At 45.1% G+C, this 22,899-nt stretch overlaps 1 protein-coding gene across 1 annotated transcript in view; it reads left to right on the forward strand.

Moving 5' to 3' along the window:
- Positions 1-22,899, forward strand: part of LOC121579424 (polypeptide N-acetylgalactosaminyltransferase 10) — a 118,053-nt gene that overhangs the window by 72,978 nt on the left and 22,176 nt on the right. The window contains exons 6-7 of the mRNA XM_041894009.1: positions 122-305; positions 4,152-4,269. Coding sequence (XP_041749943.1) covers positions 122-305; positions 4,152-4,269 — 302 coding nt within the window. The remainder of the gene's footprint in view (positions 1-121; positions 306-4,151; positions 4,270-22,899) is intronic.

Raw genomic sequence — 22,899 nt, forward strand, 5'->3', positions numbered from 1 at the left:
GTACAATGTGCCTATTACCTTGTCCAAAGGGGGCAACACATTAACACTAATGTTTGACTTGGGCCGTATACCGCTTTCTGTCTGGCTCTCTCTTTCTCCCCACTCACGCTCTCTCTCTTAGACCGTATCGCCACGAACAGGAAGTCCATCGTGTGTCCTATGATCGATGTGATTGACCACGACAACTTTGGCTACGAAACGCAGGCGGGCGACGCCATGCGAGGGGCGTTTGACTGGGAGATGTACTACAAACGCATCCCCATCCCCTCGGAGCTGGCAAAAGAAGACTCTAGTGAACCCTTCGAGTGAGTTAATGGACCAGACAACACATCAGGGCCCAATAAATCAGCACATTTAGAATGATCCCATTTCTAGTCACCAGATGCCACACAGTTTGAGTCAACTCATTTTCTGTGTGATTGACAGTGCAGTAGCATGAAATGAGATGTGGGTTAGATGAACTGACAGAGAACGTATTAGGGTGCAAAAGTCCATGCGGGCCCCTGGGTGTGAAAGCCTCTAAATCCCTCCATGCCTCCTGGCCAGATAGGCAATATGCTCCCCTCCCCTTTCATTGCAAGATGACACAAGGATTCTCTCGGCACCACACTTTTGTGAGTGCTCCCTCAGAGGTCAATAGACTGAAATTGGGAATATCAACTTTGCAATTCTAATTCAAACTAAATTGTGACTGAATATTCATGGTTGATTTAAATGGATAGTGTGATGAAAATCTCAGGGCGGGATGGAGGGAAGGGTGGAAAAGAAATGACGTGGTGCCAGTGAGGGAGTAACCTCAGCTGAGCAGTCCTCTTCTGATAAATGCTTTACATAAGACATCCCTTTGTCTCCACGGCTACCTTCCTTCCTTATCTGTGCAGCGCAGCCTCGGGGTTCACGGCTGTTGAATGCCAAAGACTGCCATTTGAAAGCCCCAAAACAGATGCAATTCAGCATGCCAGACATTAGGGCTGGGAATTCTCAGGGACCTCACGATACGATATCACAATACTTAGGTTCCGATACGATATGTACTGCGACTCTCGCGATTTTATATGTATTGCAATTCGATAATGCGATTTCATTGCAATTTGATGTTCCAAACTTATTGCTCACTATACTGTGGGGGGAAAAGTATTTAGTCAGCCACCAATTGTGCAAGTTCTCCCACTTAAAAAGATGAGAGAGGCCTGTAATTTTCATCATATGTACACGTCATCTATGACAGACAAATTGAGGAAAAAAATTCCAGAAAATCACATTGTAGGATTTTTTATGAATTTATTTGCAAATTATGGTGGAAAATAAGTATTTGGTCACCTACAAACAAGCAAGATTTCTGGCTCTCACAGACCTGTAACTTCTTCTTTAAGAGGCTCCTCTGTCCTCCACTCGTTACCTGTATTAATGGCACCTGTTTGAACTTGTTATCAGTATAAAAGACACCTGTCCACAACCTCAAACAGTCACACTCCAAACTCCACTATGGCCAAGACCAAAGAGCTGTCAAAGGACACCAGAAACAAAATTGTAGACATGTACCAGGCTGGGAAGACTGAATCTGCAATAGGTAAGCAGCTTGGTTTGAAGAAATCAACTGTGGGAGCAATTATTAGGAAATGGAAGACATACAAGACCACTGATAATCTCCCTCGATCTGGGGCTCCACGCAAGATCTCACCCCGTGGAGTCAAAATGATCACAAGAACGGTGAGCAAAAATCCCAGAACCACACGGGGGACCTAGTGAATGACCTGCAGAGAGCTGGGACCAAAGTAACAAAGCCTACCATCAGTAACACACTACGCCGCCAGGGACTCAAATCCTGCAGTGCCAGACGTGTCCCCCCTGCTTAAGCCAGTACATGTCCAGGCCCTTCTGAAGTTTGCTAGAGTGCATTTGGATGATCCAGAAGAGGATTGGGAGAATGTCATATGGTCAGATGAAACCAAAATAGAACTTTTTGGTAAAAACTCAACTCGTCGTGTTTGGAGGACAAAGAATGCTGAGTTGCATCCAAAGAACACCATACCTACTGTGAAGCATGGGGGTGGAAACATCATGCTTTGGGGCTGTTTTTCTGCAAAGGGACCAGGACGACTGATCCGTGTAAAGGAAAGAATGAATGGGGCCATGTATCGTGAGATTTTGAGTGAAAACCTCCTTCCATCAGCAAGGGCATTGAAGATGAAACGTGGCTGGGTCTTTCAACATGACAATGATCCCAAACACACCGCCCGGGCAACGAAGGAGTGGCTTCGTAAGAAGCATTTCAAGGTCCTGGAGTGGCCTAGCCAGTCTCCAGATCTCAACCCCATAGAAAATCTTTGGAGGGAGTTGAAAGTCCGTGTTGCCCAGCGACAGCCCCAAAACATCACTGCTCTAGAGGAGATCTGCATGGAGGAATGGGCCAAAATACCAGCAACAGTGTGTGAAAACCTTGTGAAGACCTGTGTCATTGCCAACAAAGGGTATATAACAAAGTATTGAGAAACTTTTGTTATTGACCAAATACTTATTTTCCATCATAATTTGCAAATAAATTCATTAAAAATCCTACAATGTGATTTTCTGGAAAAAATATTCTCATTTTGTCTGTCATAGTTGACGTGTACCTATGATGAAAATTACAGGCCTCTCTCATCTTTTTAAGTGGGAGAACTTGCACAATTGGTGGCTGACTAAATACTTTTTTTCCCCACTGTATGTCTGCTGCAGAGTGACAAGAGAGAGCATGAGAAATGTTGTTTTGATCAGTCATGAAAATAAGTGTTGAAAACATGTTGGCTCACTATTTTAAAAGAAGATGGAGAACAAGCTATAGTATGAACATTACTGGAGTTTTGGCGCCGGTACAGCCAACTAACTCTAGCTAATGCTACCTAGCAGTTTTTTTCAATCGATACTCGGAGTCAACGTTTCAATATAATATCTTCCAAAATAATATTGCGATTTGTAACTATCGCTCCCCCCGACTCAAACTACTTGCCCTTGGAAGAAAGAAAAAGAAAAGAAAAATTGGCTTTTACCGTCCTACCTACTTCAGGATTTGTCATAAGGCTTGGGAAGCCCCAGTGTGCTCTGAGCTCCCAACCTTCCACTGTCTGCCCTGTTTCCTTAATTGTTCATTCTAACGGAGAAGCTTAGGACCCAGATGTCTGCCTACCCGGCTCTCTTACAAGTCAGTCGAACATCTAACTTCTCTCTCCCCTCCAATATCTATCCAGAGAGGGTTCATCTCTGCCTCCAATTTAGAGTTGAATGGGGCAGCTAGTTGCCATGACAGCCCGTGGTGTGTATGTGGAGACGGTAGCCTGCCTGTTTAATAGTCTCATTGTCTCCCTCTGACAGCCCTTCCAGTCAGGGACACGTCTCCAGTAATAAGGATGGCATTCAGGTTCCCCCCAAAATCTGTCAAAATCCTGTCTGCCTGGGTCGTCAATTAACACACTACATTCATCATTAACTGTCTGCAACTGATTTATTAGAACCCGTCAGATAAGTTTGAATGTCATGAGTGACAGCACAATAAATCACGGAGGGGCAAATAACTACTACCATTTTGGCCCCAATTTAATACACACAGAACAAAGACTTACCAAACGATCCATCTCTGACACACCCCTGACCTCTGACACACACAAGTTTCGACATGAGTATGTTTTTCCTTGGGATTCACAACAAGACTTAAGCATAGGTCTTGATTTTCATTCAGTGCAACTTGAGGGAAATGATCCTACTGTACAGTGGAGCTGGAGTTTTTTATGATGTGTTTGCCATTATGCGTTGAGTATGGCGCTTATTATGCCAGTCAGGTTCCGCCGTGGCGTTTATGGTTTAATTGTTTCTGTGTTGTTCAGAGAACCCCCGTGTAACACTGAGCCGCCTGCAGTTAACTCCCAAATTGATGAGTCTGGTTGAGTAATAAAGCCTTCGTCTCGTACAAACAGTCTATAAAGACAGTTGTAAACCGCGGGCCTGCCATAGCCGTCATCTTTCCTCACTGATTTACACGCTTTTGATTTATCCTTCATGAGTATGAATATCTTCCTGTCCTTTTGGCTGGTCTGAAGCCAGTGATTGATTGAGGGACAGTGTCATCATGTTGGGGTATTGGTGTTGTCTACCGCCCCACACCTTTTGTCCATCAGGTCTCCTGTGATGGCTGGCGGACTCTTTGCCGTGGACAGGAAGTGGTTCTGGGAGCTGGGAGGATATGACACAGGACTGGAGATCTGGGGAGGAGAGCAGTATGAAATCTCTTTCAAGGTAAAACGCCACAATGACACTGGACACTAAGATGGCTAAGTTGTTTTTGGGAAGATGGAGATACACAGGGTGTTCAGGCTTTTGTTCCAGCCCAGTACTACTATAACACTTCATAATAAAGGGCCTGATAATAATTTATCCGATAGGTGCAGTGAAATGTGTTGTTTTACTGGGTCAGCCATAGTAGTATGGCACCCCTGGAGCGTATTAGGGCTAAGTGCCTTGCTCAAGGGCACAGCAACATATTTTTCACCTTGTCGGCTCGGGTATACCAATCAGTGACCTTTCGGTTACTTGCCCAATGCTCTAACCACTGAGTCAGGTGTCAGTGCTGGGCTGGAACAAAGGCTTGCACACCCCATAGTTCTCCAGGACCAGGATTGAAGAACACTGTCTCACCACCAACAAGCTGAAGCCACTGCTGCCAAGCTTTTATCAGAAGCCCATTAACTAACTAGCTTTAAGGCAATGGTGGAAGTTGGTATTCAGATTTCACCTCATGTTTCAATCATTCTGGTCCAAATCCGCTCTGCTGCTCCGAGAACTCCTACATCCATCATACTCAGAAACCATATTAGATTATGCTTTAGAGTTCTGCCTCACTGTGAATTATTCCATAGGATAGCCATTTATTATGCGGACTCTCACTGCATGTAAAGTACTATTCTCTCCACTGTCTCCCAACTCCGGCCCTCCCTTTCCCCATTGGAGCTAAAGTTTTTTGGAAAGCTCATCAAAATAATTAAATTGTGGTTTTTAAACCACAGGGCTCTTACAGCCTCACTTATATTCAGCTCACTGATACTGCCAGTGTTCGTAAAAGTCCACAGAAAGTTGAAGTGGCACTCTCCTGCTTGGCTAAATACTGCATTACAACATGAAAACCTGGGTAAAGTTTGGGGAGGGTGCAGCTCAACCAATCCTCTCATCCTTCCTCTCATCAAATTAAAGAGGTTGATTTGCCCTCTGGACTCTTGACAGGTCTCAGGCATGGTCCTTAAAGCGGCCCTTCATTTAGATAATTCTGTAGCCTTTTACCAATGTAATGCTGTCTCAACTTTTAGAGAGAAACTTCTATAAAAGGATAATAAAACCATGGCATAGACACGAGAATATTCTCTTCATTGCTGTCAGATGTTACTTTGGTAACACAGCCAGATCGTTTGTTTTGGTACTGTCCATTTGTAGCTTGTTTTTGGTCACAGGTCCAGGAATGGCTGAAGGATTGCTATATTTACCTGGAGCTAACCCTGCAGATAGCACTACTGGGTGATCTGAAAAGTCATAGTCAATCGATCAATAATATAATAATACATTTAGCAAAAATGTTTATTTTCAATTTACAATCTGTAGGAACAATGAAAATAGAAGGTTTCAGAACTTTTGTGAAACATCACAGTACAGTTGAAAATATATGGCAAATAGAAATCCAATATGGATGGTGTTAAGAGATAGATGGGAGGTGTTGAATGGCGCTGAAGGATGGGACTAATAACAAATAACAACAACTAATAACAACAAGATAACTAATGTAAAGCATACTATGTCCATAATACGTATATATATAGGTTATAGGTTGAGATCTATTGTGAAAGAGCACAGTTAGAAAGATATGGCATATAGAAGCAAACCGGATGGACATCATGAAAATGATCAGAGAGGTTGAGGGTATAGGAAGTTCAGGAGTAAAAACAAACAAAATATAATTATTGTCAAATTGACTGTGTCCATAAAAGGCCAAAGCATTGTTGTTCACTAGTTTACTCCAATTAGGGAAGGGGTGGTGGTGTTGGAATGTCATAAATGGAAATATATTTTTAAAAAGGCTTTGTGTATATATGTGTGTGTGTGTGTGTGTATGTGTGTATGTATGTATATATGTACAGTGAGGGAAAAAAGTATTTTATCCCCTGCTGATTTTGTACGTTTGCCCACTGACAAAGAAATGATCAGTCTATCATTTTAATGGTAGGTTTATTTGAACAGTGAGAGACAGAATAACAACAAAAAAATCCAGAAAAACGCATGTCAAAAATGTTATAAATTGATTTGCATTTTAATGAGGGAAATAAGTTTTTGACCCCCTCTCAATCAGAAAGATTTCTGGCTCCCAGGTGTCTTTTATACAGGTAACGAGCTGAGATTAGGAGCACACTCTTAAAGGGAGTGCTCCTAATCTCAGCTTGTTACCTGTATAAAACACACCTGTCCACAGAAGCAATCAATCAATCAGATTCCAAACTCTCCACCATGGCCAAGACCAAAGAGCTCTCCAAGGATGTCAGGGTCAAGATTGTAGACCTACACAATTCTGAAATGGGCTACAAGACCATCGCCAAGCAGCTTGGTGAGAAGGTGACAACAGTTGGTGCGATTATTCGCAAATGGAAGAAACACAAAAGAACTGTCAATCTCCCTCGGCCTGGGGCTCCATGCAAGATCTCACCTCGTGGAGCAGCAATGATCATGAGAACGGTGAGGAATCAGCCCAGAACTACACGGGAGGATCTTGTCAATGATCTCAAGGCAGCTGGGACAATAGTCACCAACAAAACAATTGGTAACACACTACGCCGTGAAGGACTGAAATCCTGCAGCGCCCGCAAGGTCCCCCTGCTCAAGAAAGCACATATACAGGGCCGTCTGAAGTTTGCCAATGAACATCTGAATGATTCAGAGGAGAACTGGGTGAAAGTGTTGTGGTCAGATGAGACCAAAATGGAGCTCTTTGGCATCAACTCAACTCGCCGTGTTTGGAGGAGGAGGAATTCTTCCTATGACCCCAAGAACTCCATCCCCACCGTCAAACATGGAGGTGGAAACATTATGCTTTGGGGGTGTTTTTCTGCTAAGCCGATGGACGGGGCCATGTACCATCAAATCTTGGGTGAGAATCTCCTTCCCTCAGCCAGGGCATTGAAAATCTGTCGTGGATTGGTATTCCAGCATGACAATGACCCAAAACACACGGCCAAGCCAACAAAGGAGTGGCTCAAGAGGAAGCACATTAAGGTCCTGGAGTGGCCTAGCCAGTCTCCAGACCTTAATCCCATAGAAAATCTGTGGAGGGAGCTGAAGGTTCGAGTTGCCAAACGTCAGCCTCAAAACCTTAATGACTTGGAGAGGATCTGCAAAGAGGAGTGGAACAAAATCCCTCCTGAGATGTGTGCAAACCTGGTGGCCAACTACAAGAAACGTCTGACCTCTGTGATTGCCAACAAGGGTTTTGCCACCAAGTACTAAGTCATGTTTTGCAGAGGGGTCAAATACTTATTTCCCTCATTAAAATGCAAATCAATTGATAACATTTTTGACATGCGTTATTCTGGATTTTGTTGTTGTTATTCTGTCTCTCTCACTGTTCAAATAAACCTACCATTAAGATTATAGACTGATCATGTCTTTGTCAGTGGGCAAACGTACAAAATCAGCAGGGGATCAAATACTTTTTTCCCTCACTGTGTGTGTGTGTGTGTGTGTGTGTGTATATATATATATATATATATATATATATACACACACACATATATACAGTGGGGAGAACAAGTATTTGATACACTGCCGATTTTGCAGGTTTTCCTACTTACAAAGCATGTAGAGGTCTGTAATTTTTATCATAGGTACACTTCAACTGTGAGAGACGAAAAACTAAAATCCAGAAAATCACATTGTATGATTTTTAAGTAATTAATTTGCATTTTATTGCATGACATAAGTATTTGATACATCAGAAAAGCAGAACTTAATATTTGGTACAGAAACCTTTGTTTGCAATTACAGAGGTCATACGTTTCCTGTAGGTCTTGACCAGGTTTGCACACACTGCAGCAGGGATTTTGGCCCACTCCTCCATACAATCCTTCTCCAGATCCTTCAGGTTTCGGGGCTGTCGCTGGGCAATACAGACCTTCAGCTCCCTCCAAAGATTTTCTATTGGGTTCAGGTCTGGAGACTGGCTAGGCCACTCCAGGACCTTGAGATGCTTCTTACGGAGCCACTCCTTAGTTGCCCTGGCTGTGTGTTTCGGGTCGTTGTCATGCTGGAAGACCCAGCCATGACCCATCTTCAATGCTCTTACTGAGGGAAGGAGGTTGTTGGCCAAGATCTCGCGATACATGGCCCCATCCATCCTCCCCTCAATACGGTACAGTCATCCTGTCCCCTTTGCAGAAAAGCATCCCCAAAGAATGATGTTTCCACCTCCATGCTTCACGGTTGGGATGGTGTTCTTGGGGTTGTACTCATTCTTCTTCTTCCTCCAAACACGGCGAGTGGAGTTTAGACCAAAAAGCTCTATGTTTGTCTCATCAGACCACATGACCTTCTCCCATTCCTTCTCTGGATCATCCAGATGGTCATTGGCAAACTTCAGACGGGACATGCGCTGGCTTGAGCAGGGGGACCTTGCGTGCGCTGCAGGATTTTAATCCATGACGGCGTAGTGTGTTACTAATGGTTTTCTTTTTTATTTCTTTTTTATTTCACCTTTATTTAACCAGGTAAGCCAGTTCAGAACAAGTTCTCATTTACAACTGCGACCTGGCCAAGATAAAGCAAAGCAGTGCGATAAAAACAACACAGAGTTACATATGGGGTAAAAAACATAAAGTCAAAAATACAACAGAAAATATATATACAGTGTGTGCAAATGTAGCAAGTTATGGAGGTAAGGCAATAAATAGGCTATAGTGCAAAATAATTACAATAGTATTAACACTGGAATGCTAGATGTGCAAGAGATTATGTGCAAATAGAGATACTGGGGTGCAAAAGAGCAAAATAAATAACAATATAGGGATGAGGTAGTTGGGTGGGCTAATTTCAGATGGGCTGTGTACAGGTGCAGTGATCGGTAAGGTGCTCTGACAACTGATGCTTAAAGTTAGTGAGGGAGATAAGAGTCTCCAGCTTCAGAGATTTTTGCAATTCGTTCCAGTCATTGGCAGCAGAGAACTGGAAGGAATGGCGGCCAAAGGAGGTGTTGGCTTTGGGAATGACCAGTGGGATATACCTGCTGGAGCGCAGACTACGGGTGGGTGCTGCTATGGTGACCAATGAGCTAAGATAAGGCGGGGATTTGCCTAGCAGTGATTTATAGATGGCCTGGAGCCAGTGGGTTTGACGACGAACATGTAGTGAGGACCAGCCAACAAGAGCGTACAGGTCACAGTGGTGGGTAGCGTATGGGGCTTTGGAGACAAAACAGATGGCACTGTGATAGACTACATCCAATTTGCTGAGTAGAGTGTTGGAGGCTATTTTGTAAATGACATCGCCGAAGTCAAGGATCGGTAGGATAGTCAGTTTTACGAGGGCATGTTTGGCAGCATGAGTGAAGGAGGCTTTGTTGCGAAATAGGGAAGCCGATTCTAGATTTAACTTTGGATTGGAGATTCTTTATGCGAGTCTGGAAGGAGAGTTTACAGTCTAACCAGACACCTAGGTATTTGTAGTTGTCCACATACTCTAGGTCAGACCCGTCAAGAGTGGTGATTCTAGTCAGGTGGGCGGGTGCCAGCAGCGTTCGATTGAAAAGCATGCATTTAGTTTTACTAGTGTTTAAGAGCAGTTGGAGGCTACTGAAGGAGTGTTGTATGGCATTGAAGCTCGTTTGGAGGTTTGTTAACACAGTGTCCAATGAATTATTATTATTATTATTATTATTTTATTTTTTTTCACCTTTATTTAACCAGGTAAGCCAGTTGAGAACAGGTTCTCATTTACAACTGCGACCTGGCCAAGATAAAGCAAAGTAGTGCAATAAAAACAACACAGAGTTACATATGGGGTAAAAAAACATAAAGTCAGAAATACAACAGAAAATATATATACAGTGTGTGCAAATGTAGCAAGTTATGGAGGTAAGGCAATAAATAGGCTATAGTGCAGAATAATTACAATAGTATTAACACTGGAATGCTAGATGTGCAAGAGATGATGTGCAAATAGAGATACTGGGGTGCAAAAGAGCAAAATAAATAACAATATAGGGATGAGGTAGTTGGGTGGGCTAATTTCAGATGGGCTGTGTACAGGTGCAGTGATCGGTAAGGTGCTCTGACAACTGATGCTTAAAGTTATTGAGGGAGATAAGAGTCTCCAGCTTCAGAGATTTTTGCAATTCGTTCCAGTCATTGGCAGCAGAGAACTGGAAGGAATGGCGGCCAAAGGAGGTGTTGGCTTTGGGAATGACCAGTGAGATATACCTGCTGGAGCGCAGACTACGGGTGGGTGCTGCTATGGTGACCAATGAGCTAAGATAAGGCGGGGATTTGCCTAGCAGTGATTTATAGATGGCCTGGAGCCAGTGGGTTTGACGACGAACATGTAGTGAGGACCAGCCAACAAGAGCGTACAGGTCACAGTGGTGGGTAGTGTATGGGGCTTTGGAGACAAAACGGATGGCACTGTGATAGACTACATCCAATTTGCTGAGTAGAGTGTTGGAGGCTATTTTGTAAATGACATCGCCGAAGTCAAGGATCGGTAGGATAGTCAGTTTTACGAGGGCATGTTTGGCAGCATGAGTGAAGGAGGCTTTGTTGCGAAATAGGAAGCCGATTCTAGATTTAACTTTGGATTGGAGATTCTTTATGTGAGTCTGGAAGTTGAGTTTACAGTCTAACCAGACACCTAGATATTTGTAGTTGTCCACATACTCTAGGTCAGACCCGCGAGAGTGGTGATTCTAGTCGGGTGGGCGGGTGCTAGCAGCGTTCGATTGAAAAGCATGCATTTAGTTTTACTAGTGTTTAAGAGCAGTTGAAGGCTACTGAAGGATTGTTGTATGGCATTGAAGCTCGTTTGGAGGTTTGTTAACACAGTGTCCAATGAAGGGCCAGATGTATACAAAATGGTGTCGTCTGCGTAGAGGTGGATCTGAGAGTCACCAGCAGCAAGAGCGACATCATTGATATACACGGAGAAAAGTGTCGGCCCAAGAATTGAACCCTGTGGCACCCCCATAGAGACTGCCATAGGTCCAGACAACAGGCCCTCCGATTTGACACACTGAACTCTATCTGAGAAGTAGTTGGTGAACCAAGCGAGGCAGTCATTTGAGAAACCAAGGCTATTTAGTCTGCCAATAAGAATGCGGTGGTTGACAGTCGAAAGCCTTGGCCAGGTCGATGAAGACGGCTGCACAGTACTGTCTATTATCAATCGTGGTTATAATATCGTTTAGGACCTTGAGCGTGGCTGAAGTGCACCCGTGACCAGCTCGGAAACCGGATTGCATAGCGGAGAAGGTACGGTGGTATTCGAAATGGTCGATGATCTGTTTGTTAACTTGGCTTTCGAATACTTTCGAAAGGCAGGGCAGGATGGATATAGGTCTGTAGCAGTTTGGATCTAGAGTGTCACCCCCTTTGAAGAGGGGGATGACCGCGGCAGCTTTCCAATCTCTGGGGATCTCAGACGTTATGAAAGAGAGGTTGAACAGACTAGTAATAGGGGTTGCGACAATTTCGGCGGCTAGTTTTAGAAAGAAAGGGTCCAGATTGTCTAGCCCAGCTGATTTGTAGGGGTCCAGATTTTGCAGCGCTTTCAAAACATCAGCTGTCTGAATTTGTGTGAAGGAGAAGCGGGGGGGGCATGGGCAAGTTGCAGCAGAGGGTGCAGAGTTGGTGGCCGGGTTAGTGGTAGCCAGATGGAAAGCATGGCCAGCTGTAGCAAAATGCTTGTTGAAATTCTCGATTATTGTAGATTTATCGGTGGTGATAGTGTTTCCTAGCCTCAGTGCAGTGGGCAACTGGGAGGAAGTGCTCTTATTCTCCATGGACTTTACAGTGTCCCAAAACTTTTTGGAGCTAGTGCTACAGGATGCAAATTTCTGTTTGAAAAAGTTTGCCTTTGCTTTCCTGACTGCTTGTGTATATTGGTTCCTAACTTCCCTGAAAAGTTGCATATCGCGGGGGCTATTTGATGCTAATGCAGTATGCCACAGGATGTTTTTGTGCTGGTCAAGGGCAGTCAAGTCTGAGGAGAACCAGGGGCTATATCGGTTCTTAGTTCTGTATTTTTTGAATGGGGCATGTTTATTTAAGATTGAGAGGAAATTACTTTTAAGGAACAACCAGGCATCCTCTACTGACGGAATGAGATCTATATCCATCCAGGATACCTGGGCCAGGTCAATTAGGAAGGCCTGCTCGCTAAAGTGTTTTAGGGAGCGTTTGACAGTGATGAGGGGTGGTCGTTTGACCGCGGACCCGTTACGGACGCAGGCAATAAGGCAGTGATCGCTGAGATCATGGTTGAAGACAGCTAAGGTGTATTTAGAGGGTATGTTAGTCAGGATGATATCTATGAGGGTACCCATGTTTACGGATTTAGGGTTGTACCTGGTAGGTTCGTTGATAATTTGCGTGAGGTTGAGGGCATCTAGTTTGGATTGTAGGATGGCCGGGGTATTAAGCATATCCCAATTTAGGTCACCAAGCAGGACGAACTCTGAGGATAAATGGGGGGCAATCAATTCACATATGGTGTCCAGGGCACATCTGGGGGCTGAGGGGGGTCTGTAGCAAGCGGCAACAGTGAGAGACTTATTTCTGGAAAGGTGGATTTTTAGAAGTAGAAGCTCAAACTGTTTGGGCACAGACCTGGATAGTATGATAGAGCTCTGCAGGCTATCTCTACAGTAGATTGCAACTCCACCCCCTTTGGCAGTTCTATCTAGACGGAAAATGTTATAGTTGGGGATGGAAATTTCAGAATTTTTGGTGGCCTTCCTGAGCCAGGATTCAGACACTGCTAGAACATCAGGGTTGGCGGAGTGTGCTAACGCAGTGAATAACTCAAACTTAGGAAGTAGACTTCTGATGTTTACGTGCAAGAAACCAAGACTTTTGCGATTACAGAAGTCAGCAAATGATAGCGCCTGGGGAGAAGGAGTGATACTGAGGGCTGCAGGGCCTGGGTTAGCCTCTACATCACCAGAGGAACAGAGGAGGACTAGAATAAGGATACGGCTAAAGGCTTTAAGAACTGGTCTTCTAGTGCGTTGGGTACATAGAATAAAGGGGGGGCAGATTTCCGGGTGTTGTAGAAAAGATTCAGGGCATTATGTACAGACAAGGATATGGAAGGATATGAGTAAAGTGGGGGTAAACCTAAGCGTTGGGTAACAATGAAAGAGATAGTATCACTAGAGGCATCAATTGAGTCGGTCTCTGCGTGTATGGGGGGTGGGACAAAGGAGCTATCTAAGGCAGGTTTAGCTGGGCTGGGGGATCTACAGTGAAATAGTACAATTAGAAATAACCGAAACAACAATAAGCTAACCATGTTTGGGCTGAGGCTAAACATAAACAGGATGTAGTACCGTAAAAAGGAACAGTCCAGCAGACATCAGCTGTATAGCTGAGTTATCATAAGGTCCGGTGAACAGCAATAGGATAGTTCGGAGGCTGCTAAAGCACTAGCAGGTAAGAGGCCACGGCTAGCGTGTGCTAGCGGGCCGGGGCTAGCAGATGGAATCTTCGTGGTCGACGTCGTCGTAACCACATCAGACGATTTCGTCGGCAGACCAGTCGTGTAGGATCGGCGGGGCTCCGTGTCAACACTAGGTGGTCCCGTCCGGTTGACAGAGAGGTCCCAGCTCTCTTCAGGTCATTGACCAGGTCTTGCCGTGTAGTTCTGGGCTGATCCCTCACCTTCCTCATGATCATTGATGCCCCACGGGGTGAGATCTTGCATGGAGCCCCAGACCGAGGGTGATTGACCGTCATCTTGAACTTCTTCCATTTTCTAATAATTGCGCCAACAGTTGTTGCCTTCTCACCAAGCTGCTTGCCTATTGTCCTGTAGCCTATCCCAGCCTTGTGCTGGTCTACAATTTTATCCCTGATGTCCTTACACAGCTCTCTGGTCTTGGCCATTGTGGAGAGGTTGGAGTCTGTTTGATTGAGTGTGTGGACAGGTGTCTTTTATACAGGTAACGAGTTAAAACAGGGGCAGTTAATACAGGTAATGAGTGGAGAACAGGAGGGCTTCTTAAAGAAAAACTAACAGGTCTGTGAGAGCTGGAATTCTTACTGGTTGGTAGGTGATCAAATACTTATGTTGTGCAATAAAATGCAAATTAATTACTTAAAAATCATACAATGTCATTTTCTGGATTTTTGTTTTAGATTCCGTCTCTCACAGTTGAAGTGTACCTATGATTAAAAATGACAGACCTCTACAGGAAAACCTGCAAAATCGGCAGTGTATCAAATACTTGTTCTCCCCACTGTACATATACACACTCAGAATAATAGTAGAGAGAATGATTTATTTCAGCTTTTATTTCATCACATTCCCCAGTGGGTCAGAAGTTGACATACACTCAATTAGTATTTGGTAGCATTGCCTTTAAATTGTTTACCTTGGGTCAAACGTTTCGGGTAGCCTTCCACAAGCTTCCCACAATAAGTTGGGTGAATTTTGGCCCATTCCTCCTGACAGAGCTGGTGTAACTGAGTCAGGTCTGTAGGCCTCCTTGCTCACACTCACTTTTTCAGTTCTGCCCATCACATTTTCTATAGGATTGAGGTCAGGGCTTTGTGATGGCCACTCCAATTCCTTGACTTTGTTGTCCTTAAGCCATTTTGCCACAACTTTGGAAGTATGCTTGGGGTCATTGTCCATTTGGAAGACCCATTTGCGACCAAGCTTTAACTTCCTGACTGATGTCTTGAGATGTTGCTTCCATATATCCACATAATTTTCCTTTCTCATGATGCCATCTATTTTGTGAAGTGCACCAGTCCCTCCTGCAGCAAAGCACCCCCACAGCATGATGCTGCCACCCCTGTGCTTCACGGTTGGGATGGTGTTCTTTGGCTTGCTAGCATCCCCCTTTTTCCTCCAAACATAACGATGGTCATTATGGCCAAACAGTTCTATTTTTGTTTCATCAGACCAGAGGACCAAAAGTACGATCTTTGTCCCCATGTGCAGTTGCAAACCGTAGTCTGGCTTTTTATGGCGGTTTTGAAGCAGTGGCTTCATCCTTGCTGAGCGGCCTTTTCAGGTTATGTCGATATAGGAATTGTTTTACTGTGGATATAGATACTTTTGTGCCTGTTTCCTCCAGCATCTTCACAAGGTCCTTTGCTGTTGTTCTGGGATTGATTTGCACTTTTCGCACCAAAGTACGTTCATCTCTAGAAGACAGAACACGTCTCCTTCCTGAGCGGTATGATGGCTGCGTGGTCCCATGGTGTTTATACTTGTGTACTATTGTTTGTACAGATGAACGTGGTACCTTCAGGCATTTGGAAATTGCTCCCAAGGATGAACCAGACTTGTGGAGGTCTACCATTTTTTTCTGAGGTCTTGGCTGATTTATTTTGATTTTCCCATGATGTCAAGAAAAGAGCCACTGAGTTTGAAGGTAGGCCTTGAAATACATCCACAGGTACACCTCCAATTGACTCAAATGATGTCAATTAGCCTATCAGAAGCTTCTAAAGCCATTACATCATTTTCTGGAATTTTCCAAGCTTTTTTAAGGCACTGTCAACTTAGTGTATGTAATCTTCTGACCCACTGGAATTGTGATACAGTGAATTATAAGTTAAATAATCTGTCTGTAAACAATTGTTGAAAAAATTACTTGCCATGCACAAAGTAGATGTCCTAACCGACTTGCCAAAACTATAGTTTGTTAACAAGAAATTTGTGGAGTGGTTGAAAAACGAGTTTTAATTACTCCAACCTAAGTGTATGTAAACTTCTGACTTCAAGTGTGTATATATATATATTTGCGGGGGGAAAAAACATGGGGGATTGGAAGTGATGCAGACAATTACATTGATGGAAGTTACAATCTATCTGCAATAGTAAAGCTGATCTATCCCCAAACAAATTTGAAGAAAAAAAAAGAAAACACAACCAGTGAATTTCTTATTCAGTTCTATTTTGAAACTTTCTAAGTTACATCAGGGTTTTTGTTTTGTGAAACTGTAAGTATGGTTGTTTTATCTAAAACCAAAGACGACGAGGGTGAGGTAACCACAAAATTCTAATAACTCTCAAAATAGCATTTTACATTTGCCAAAACCCACCCCTCAGTTGACAAACACATATGTTAGGCCCCACTATGGGCAGAGAGAGCGAGATTGAGGTGTGCCGCATGAACTATCATTGACTGTAGTGTGTGATAGGTTCTGTATTATAGGCTGCCCACCCTGCTCTGTATCACAGTGGTTTTAGAGGTAATCAGTAGAGGTGGAGGGATCAGCAGTGCTGCACACTAATCCACTGGCAGCACTCTGCTAGAACAATTGATCCCACTTTCTCGTTAAATATAAATGTTTTTAGAGGGGACATATCATGCCAAGGGGAGCGGGGTGGTCAGGGAGGGCACAGGGTTCATAGGTCACTCGGAGTGACCCTGCTGTGGATGCTGATGCGATAGGAGTAGAATGTAGTTACCCCTAACTTATGTTATAGGGTCAGATATGTTATATTCCCCTAATGTTTAAGTTTGTAATTGGGGGTACGCTAATCTGATCCTCGATCTGTGGCTGAAGAAAACGTATATGGGATAATGCCAACACCAGTGAGGGAGGGAAAAAAGTATTTGATCCCCTGCTGATTTTGTACGTTTGCCCACTGACAAAGACATGATCAGTCTATAATTTTAATGGTAGGTTTATTTGAACAGTGAGAGACAGAATAACAAAACAAAAATCCAGAAAAACGCATGTCAAAAATGTTATAAATTGATTTGCATTTTAATTAGGGAAATAAGTATTTGACCCCTCTGCAAAACATGACTTAGTACTTGGTGGCAAAACCCTTGTTGGCAATCACAGAGGTCAGACGTTTCTTGTAGTTGGCCACCAGGTTTGCACACATCTCAGGAGGGATTTAGTCCCACTCCTCTTTGCAGATCTTCTCTAAGTCATTAAGATTTCGAGCCTGACGTTTGGCAACTCGAACCTTCAGCTCCCTCCACAGATTTTCTATGGGATTAAGGTCTGGAGACTGGCTAGGCCACTCCAGGACCTTAATGTGCTACTTCTTGAGCCACTCCTTTGTTGCCTTGGCTGTGTGTTTTGGGTCATTGTCATGCTGGAATACCCATCCACGACCACTTTTCAATGCCCTGGCTGAGGGAAGGAGGTTCTCACCCAAGATTTGACGGTACATGGCCCCGTCCATCGTCCCTTTGATGCGGTGAAGTTGTCCTGTCCCCTTAGCAGAAAAACACCCCCAAAGCATAATGTTTCCACCTCCATGTTTGACGGTGGGGATGGTGTTCTTGGAGTCATAGGCAGCATTCCTCCTCCTCCAAACACAGCGAGTTGAGTTGATGCCAAAGAGCTCGATTTTGGTCTCATCTGACCACAACACTTTCACCCAGTTCTCCTCTGAATCATTCAGATGTTCATTGGCAAACTTCAGACGGGCATGTATATGTGCTTTCTTGAGCAGGGGGACCTTGCGGGCGCTGCAGGATTTCAGTCCTTCACGGCGTAGTGTGTTACCAATTGTTTTCTTGGTGACTATGGTCCCAGCTGCCTTGAGATCATTGACAAGATTCTCCCGTGTAGTTCTGGGCTGATTCCTCACCGTTCTCATGATCATTGCAACTCTACGAGATGAGATCTTGCATGGAGCCCCAGGCCGAGGGAGATTGACAGTACATTTGTGTTTCTTCCATTTGCGAATAATCGCACCACCTGTTGTCACCTTCTCACCAAGCTGCTTGGCGATGGTCTTGTAGCCCATTCCAGCCTTGTGTAGGTCTACAATCTTGTCCCTGACATCCTTGGAGAGCTCTTTGGTCTTGGCCATGGTGGAGAGTTTGGAATCTGATTGATTGATTGCTTCTGTGGACAGGTGTCTTTTATACAGGTAACAAACTGAGATTAGGAGCACTCCCTTTAAGAGTGTGCTCCTAATCTCAGCTCGTTACCTGTATAAAAGACACCTGGGAGCCAGAAATCTTTCTGATTGAGAGGGGGTCAAATACTTATTTCCCTAATTAAAATGCAAATCAATTTATAACATTTTTGACATGCGTTTTTCTGGATTTTTTTGTTGTTATTCTGTCTCTCACTGTTCAAATAAACCTACCATTAAAATGATAGACTGATCATTTCTTTGCCTCACTGTATGGCTCTGGATACTGCCACCTCTTGCCGTCTCTAATTAGCCTACCACCTGACAGAGACATGCAAAAGGTGTAATTGATTACTCACACAACCTTAATTTCAAACCCTTTTTTTTTTTTTTTTTTATGTCCTTGAGCGATGCAGAGTATCAGAGTAAATGAGGCAGATGCTGAGTATTTTGGCATCATCGCTAACTCCTCATTGTCACACTGCCAAAATGTTCCGTTGTGGGTTAACCACAGCTCCACAGTCGTGCCAGTGACCTCATTCCAGGGTCAGTCAGTAGGTCTATCCCCTCAGCCTGGCCTCCAGAGCCTCTACTGATCTACTGTTTCTGACGTCTGTGGGATGTGTGTGCACGTGTACACTTGCATGCGTATGTGCCTCCTTCCATGCTTATGTGCCTCCTTCCATGCCTCTACAAGTTGTGATGTATATTTCATGCTCTGTTGCCCTTTTCTGTGAACGTCAAGACTCGCCTGCCCAGCCCAGCCCCAGATGCCATTAAACAGTCATACGGCAGAAGCCCATCTAACAAGGAACCTTAGTCGGCCAAAACTACACAGAGAAAGTATTTCCTCCCTTTCTTGCTCTTCCCATCACTTTTACTCTCCGTTATTCCCTCTTCCTTTCTGTTTCTCTTTCTCTGCCCTTGTCTTCTTTTGTCCTCCATTTTCTTTCTTTCTCAGTTTAGTCAGCATACTTTTGAGGCACACACAAATGTAGGATTACAAATCAGTATGAGGAGCTGCCACATGATGGTGCCTCCGACAGCCTCTCGTCCCTTTCAGGCCTGCAGCACAAAGTTCACAGTAGACTTGTTTTGGCCCATGGCTCAAAGCTTTCACCTAACCCAGAAGAGTCAACCTGAAGTATGTCACATTCACACAGTGACATTTCAGTCCTGCCTTTAGCATCATGCTGTCTTCTACTGTACATGTTTCTATACACATTTTCTGTCAGGTTTTCCTTCTGTCTTAGCCATGCCCAGGAGGCATTTATAATAGTCTTGTTCTCTGTGTAGTGATGTCACTGTATAGCTATTGTGCCTCCCTGCTACCTTTATCCATTATACCTCCTAGAGAACAACCGATAATCGCACAAGCCGATATATCAGGCCGATATTGGCCTTTTCTAATCTGTTGTCTGTCGGCCCTTCTCTATCGGCTTAGCCGATAGTCCCTCTACATAGCAAAGCTGCTACTATGCCAGCCGCCACTCACCGCCTAAATAAATGTTGGCAATAGAGCTCGCCAGCTTGTAGTGCTAAAAAACTGGAAATTAGTTAGTTACCTGTGGTTCATTCAGCCATTCCTATTGGGAAAGAATAGGGTTTTGGGATAAATGTTGAAAATTGGGTCTGAGGTTAACACAGGCTTAGGAGATCTTGTACATTTTGTTCTGTGAGATAATATTAGTCAGTTAACAAGACCTTCTAAAGCCTTTGTTCTTTTTCGGTTTACATAAATGCTTTAAAATTCACAAAGTGATGTTGGAGGATGAAGATTATCTCATAGAACAAAACGTATGAGACCTCCTAAGCCTGTGTTTACCACAGACCTTACTTTAGGCAAGAAAGCCAAGAGGACCAAGAAAGCTGTAGATAAGCGCGCACGTGTGTGCGCGTTTTCACTTCTCAATCTATAGGCAGATTTGAGTCATTCAGACAGAACTTGCATTGTCATTTCGTATTTTTTCCTACCTTCCCTCTGCTTGTTAGATAATGTGCACATTTATGACTTGGTAGCAAATGTCATCGCCATTGAGCTAGTTCTCATAGTAACAGGAAACAGCACCAAGTGATATGAGCGATGAAGAGACATTTACATTTACATTTTAGTCATTTAGCAGACGCTCTTATCCAGAGCGACTTACAGGAGCAATTAAGGTTAAGTGCCTTGCTCAAGGGCACATTAACGTCATTTAGCAGACGCTCTTAGCCAGAGCGACTCACAAATTGGTGCGTTCACCCTATAGCCAGTGGGATAACCACTTTACAATTTGGGGGGGTTAGAAGGAATACTTTATCCTATCCCAGGTATTCCTTAAAGAGGTGGGGTTTCAAATGTCTCCGGAAGGTGGTGAGTGACTCCGCTGTCCTGGCGTCGTGAGGGAGCTTGTTCCACCATTGGGGTTCCAGAGCAGCGAACAGTTTTGACTGGGCTGAGCGGGAGCTATGCTTCCGCAGAGGAAGGGAGCCAGCAGGCCAGAGGTGGATGAACGCAATGCCCTCGTTTGGGTGTAGGGACTGATCAGAGCCTGAAGGTACAGAGGTGCCGTTCCCCTCACTGCTCCATAGGCAAGCACCATGGTCTTGTAGCGGATGCGAGCTTCAACTGGAAGCCAGTGGAGTGTGCGGAGGAGGGGGTGACGTGAGAGAACTTGGGAAGGTTGAACACCAGACGGGCTGCGGCATTCTGGATGAGTTGTAGGGGTTTAATGGCACAGGCAGGGAGGCCAGCCAACAGCGAGTTGCAGTAGTCCAGACGGGAGATGACAAGTGCCTGGACCAGGACCTGCGCCGCTTCCTGTGTAAGGCAGGGTCGCACTCTCCGAATGTTGTAGAGCATGAACCTGCAGGAGCGGGTCACCGCCTTGATGTTGGCGGAGAACGACAGGGTGTTGTCCAGGGTCACGCCTAGGCTCTTCGCACTCTGGGAGGAGGACACAGCGGAGTTGTCAACCGTGATGGCGAGATCATGGAACGGGCAGTCCTTCCCCGGGAGGAAGAGCAGCTCCGTCTTGCCAGAGGTTCAGCTTGAGGTGGTGATCCGTCATCCATACTGATATGTCTGCCAGACATGCAGAGATGCGATTCGCCACCTGGTTATCAGAAGGGGGAAAGGAGAAGATTAGTTGTGTATCGTCAGCGTAGCAATGATAGGAAAGGCCATGTGAGGATATGACAGAGCCAAGTGACTTGGTGTATAGGGAGAAAAGGAGAGGGCCTAGAACCGAGCCCTGGGGGACACCAGTGGTGAGAGCACGTGGTGCGGAGACAGCTTCCCGCCACTCCACTTGGTAGGAGCGACCGGTCAGGTAGGACGCAATCCAGGAGTGAGCCGCGCCGGAGATGCCCAGCTCGGAGAGGGTGGAGAGGAGGATCTGATGGTTCACAGTATCAAAGGCAGCAGACAGGTCTAGAAGGACAAGAGCAGAGGAGAGAGAGTTAGCTTTAGCAGTGCGGAGAGTCTCCGTGACACAGAGAAGAGCAGTCTCAGTTGAATGACCAGTCCTGAAACCTGATTGGTTTGGATCAAGAAGGTCATTCTGGGAGAGATAGCAAGAGAGTTGGCTAAAGACGGCACGCTCAATAGTTTTGGAAAGAAAAGAAAGAAGGGATACTGGTCTGTAGCTGTTGACATCAGTGGGGTCGAGTGTTGGTTTTTTGAGAAGGGGAGCAACTCTCGCTCTCTTGAAGACGGAAGGGACATGGCCAGCGGTCAAGGATGAGTTGATCAGCGAGGTGAGGTAGGGGAGAAGGTCACCGGAGATGGTCTGGAGAAGGGAGGAGGGGATGGGGTCAAGCGGGCAGGTTGTTGGGCGGCCTGCAGTCACAAGTCGCAGGATTTTATCTGGAGAGAGAGGGGAGAAAGAAGTCAAAGCATAGGGTAGGGCAGTGTGAGCAGGACCAGCAGTGTCATTAGACTTAACAAACGAGGATCGGATGTCGTCAACCTTCTTTTCAAAGTGGTTGACGAAGTCATCCACAGAGAGAGAGGAGGGAGGGGGGGGAGGATTCAGGAGGGAGGAAAATGTGGCAAAGAGCTTCCTAGGGTTAGAGGCAGATGCTTGGAATTTAGAGTGGTAGAAGGTGGCCTTAGCAGCAGAAACAGATGAAGAAAATGTAGAGAGGAGGGAGTGAAAAGATGCCAGGTCGGCAGGGAGTTTAGTTTTCTTCCATTTCCGCTCCGCTGCCCGGAGCTCTGTTCTGTGAGCTCGCAATGAGTCATCAAGCCACGGAGCTGGAGGGGAGGACCGAGCCGGCCGGGAGGATAGGGGACACAGAGAGTCAAAGGATGCAGAAAGGGAGGAGAGGAGGGTTGAGGAGGCAGAATCAGGAGATTGGAGGGGAGAAGGATTGAGCAGAGGGAAGAGATGATAGGATGGAAGAGGAGAGAGTAGTGGGAGAGAGAGAGCGAAGGTTGCGGCGGCGCATTACCATCTGTGTAGGGGCAGAGTGAGTAGTGTGGGAGGAGAGTGAGAGAGAAAAGGAAACAAAGTAGTGGTCGGAGACATGGAGGGGAGTTGCAATGAGATTAGTAGAGGAGCAGCATCTAGTGAAGATGAGGTCAAGCGTATTGCCTGCCTTGTGAGTAGGGGGGGACGGTGAGAGGGTGAGGTCAAAAGAGGAGAGAAGTGGAAAGAAGGAGGCAGAGAGAAATGAGTCAAATGTGGACATAGGGAGGTTGAAATCCCCCAAAACTGTTAGGGGTGAGCCATCTTCAGGGAAGGAACTTATCAAGGCGTCAAGCTCATTGATGAACTCTCCAAGGGAACCTGGAGGGCGATAGAT

The sequence above is a fragment of the Coregonus clupeaformis genome, chromosome 13 (genome assembly GCF_020615455.1).
Source record: "Coregonus clupeaformis isolate EN_2021a chromosome 13, ASM2061545v1, whole genome shotgun sequence".
Classification (NCBI taxonomy): domain Eukaryota; kingdom Metazoa; phylum Chordata; class Actinopteri; order Salmoniformes; family Salmonidae; genus Coregonus; species Coregonus clupeaformis.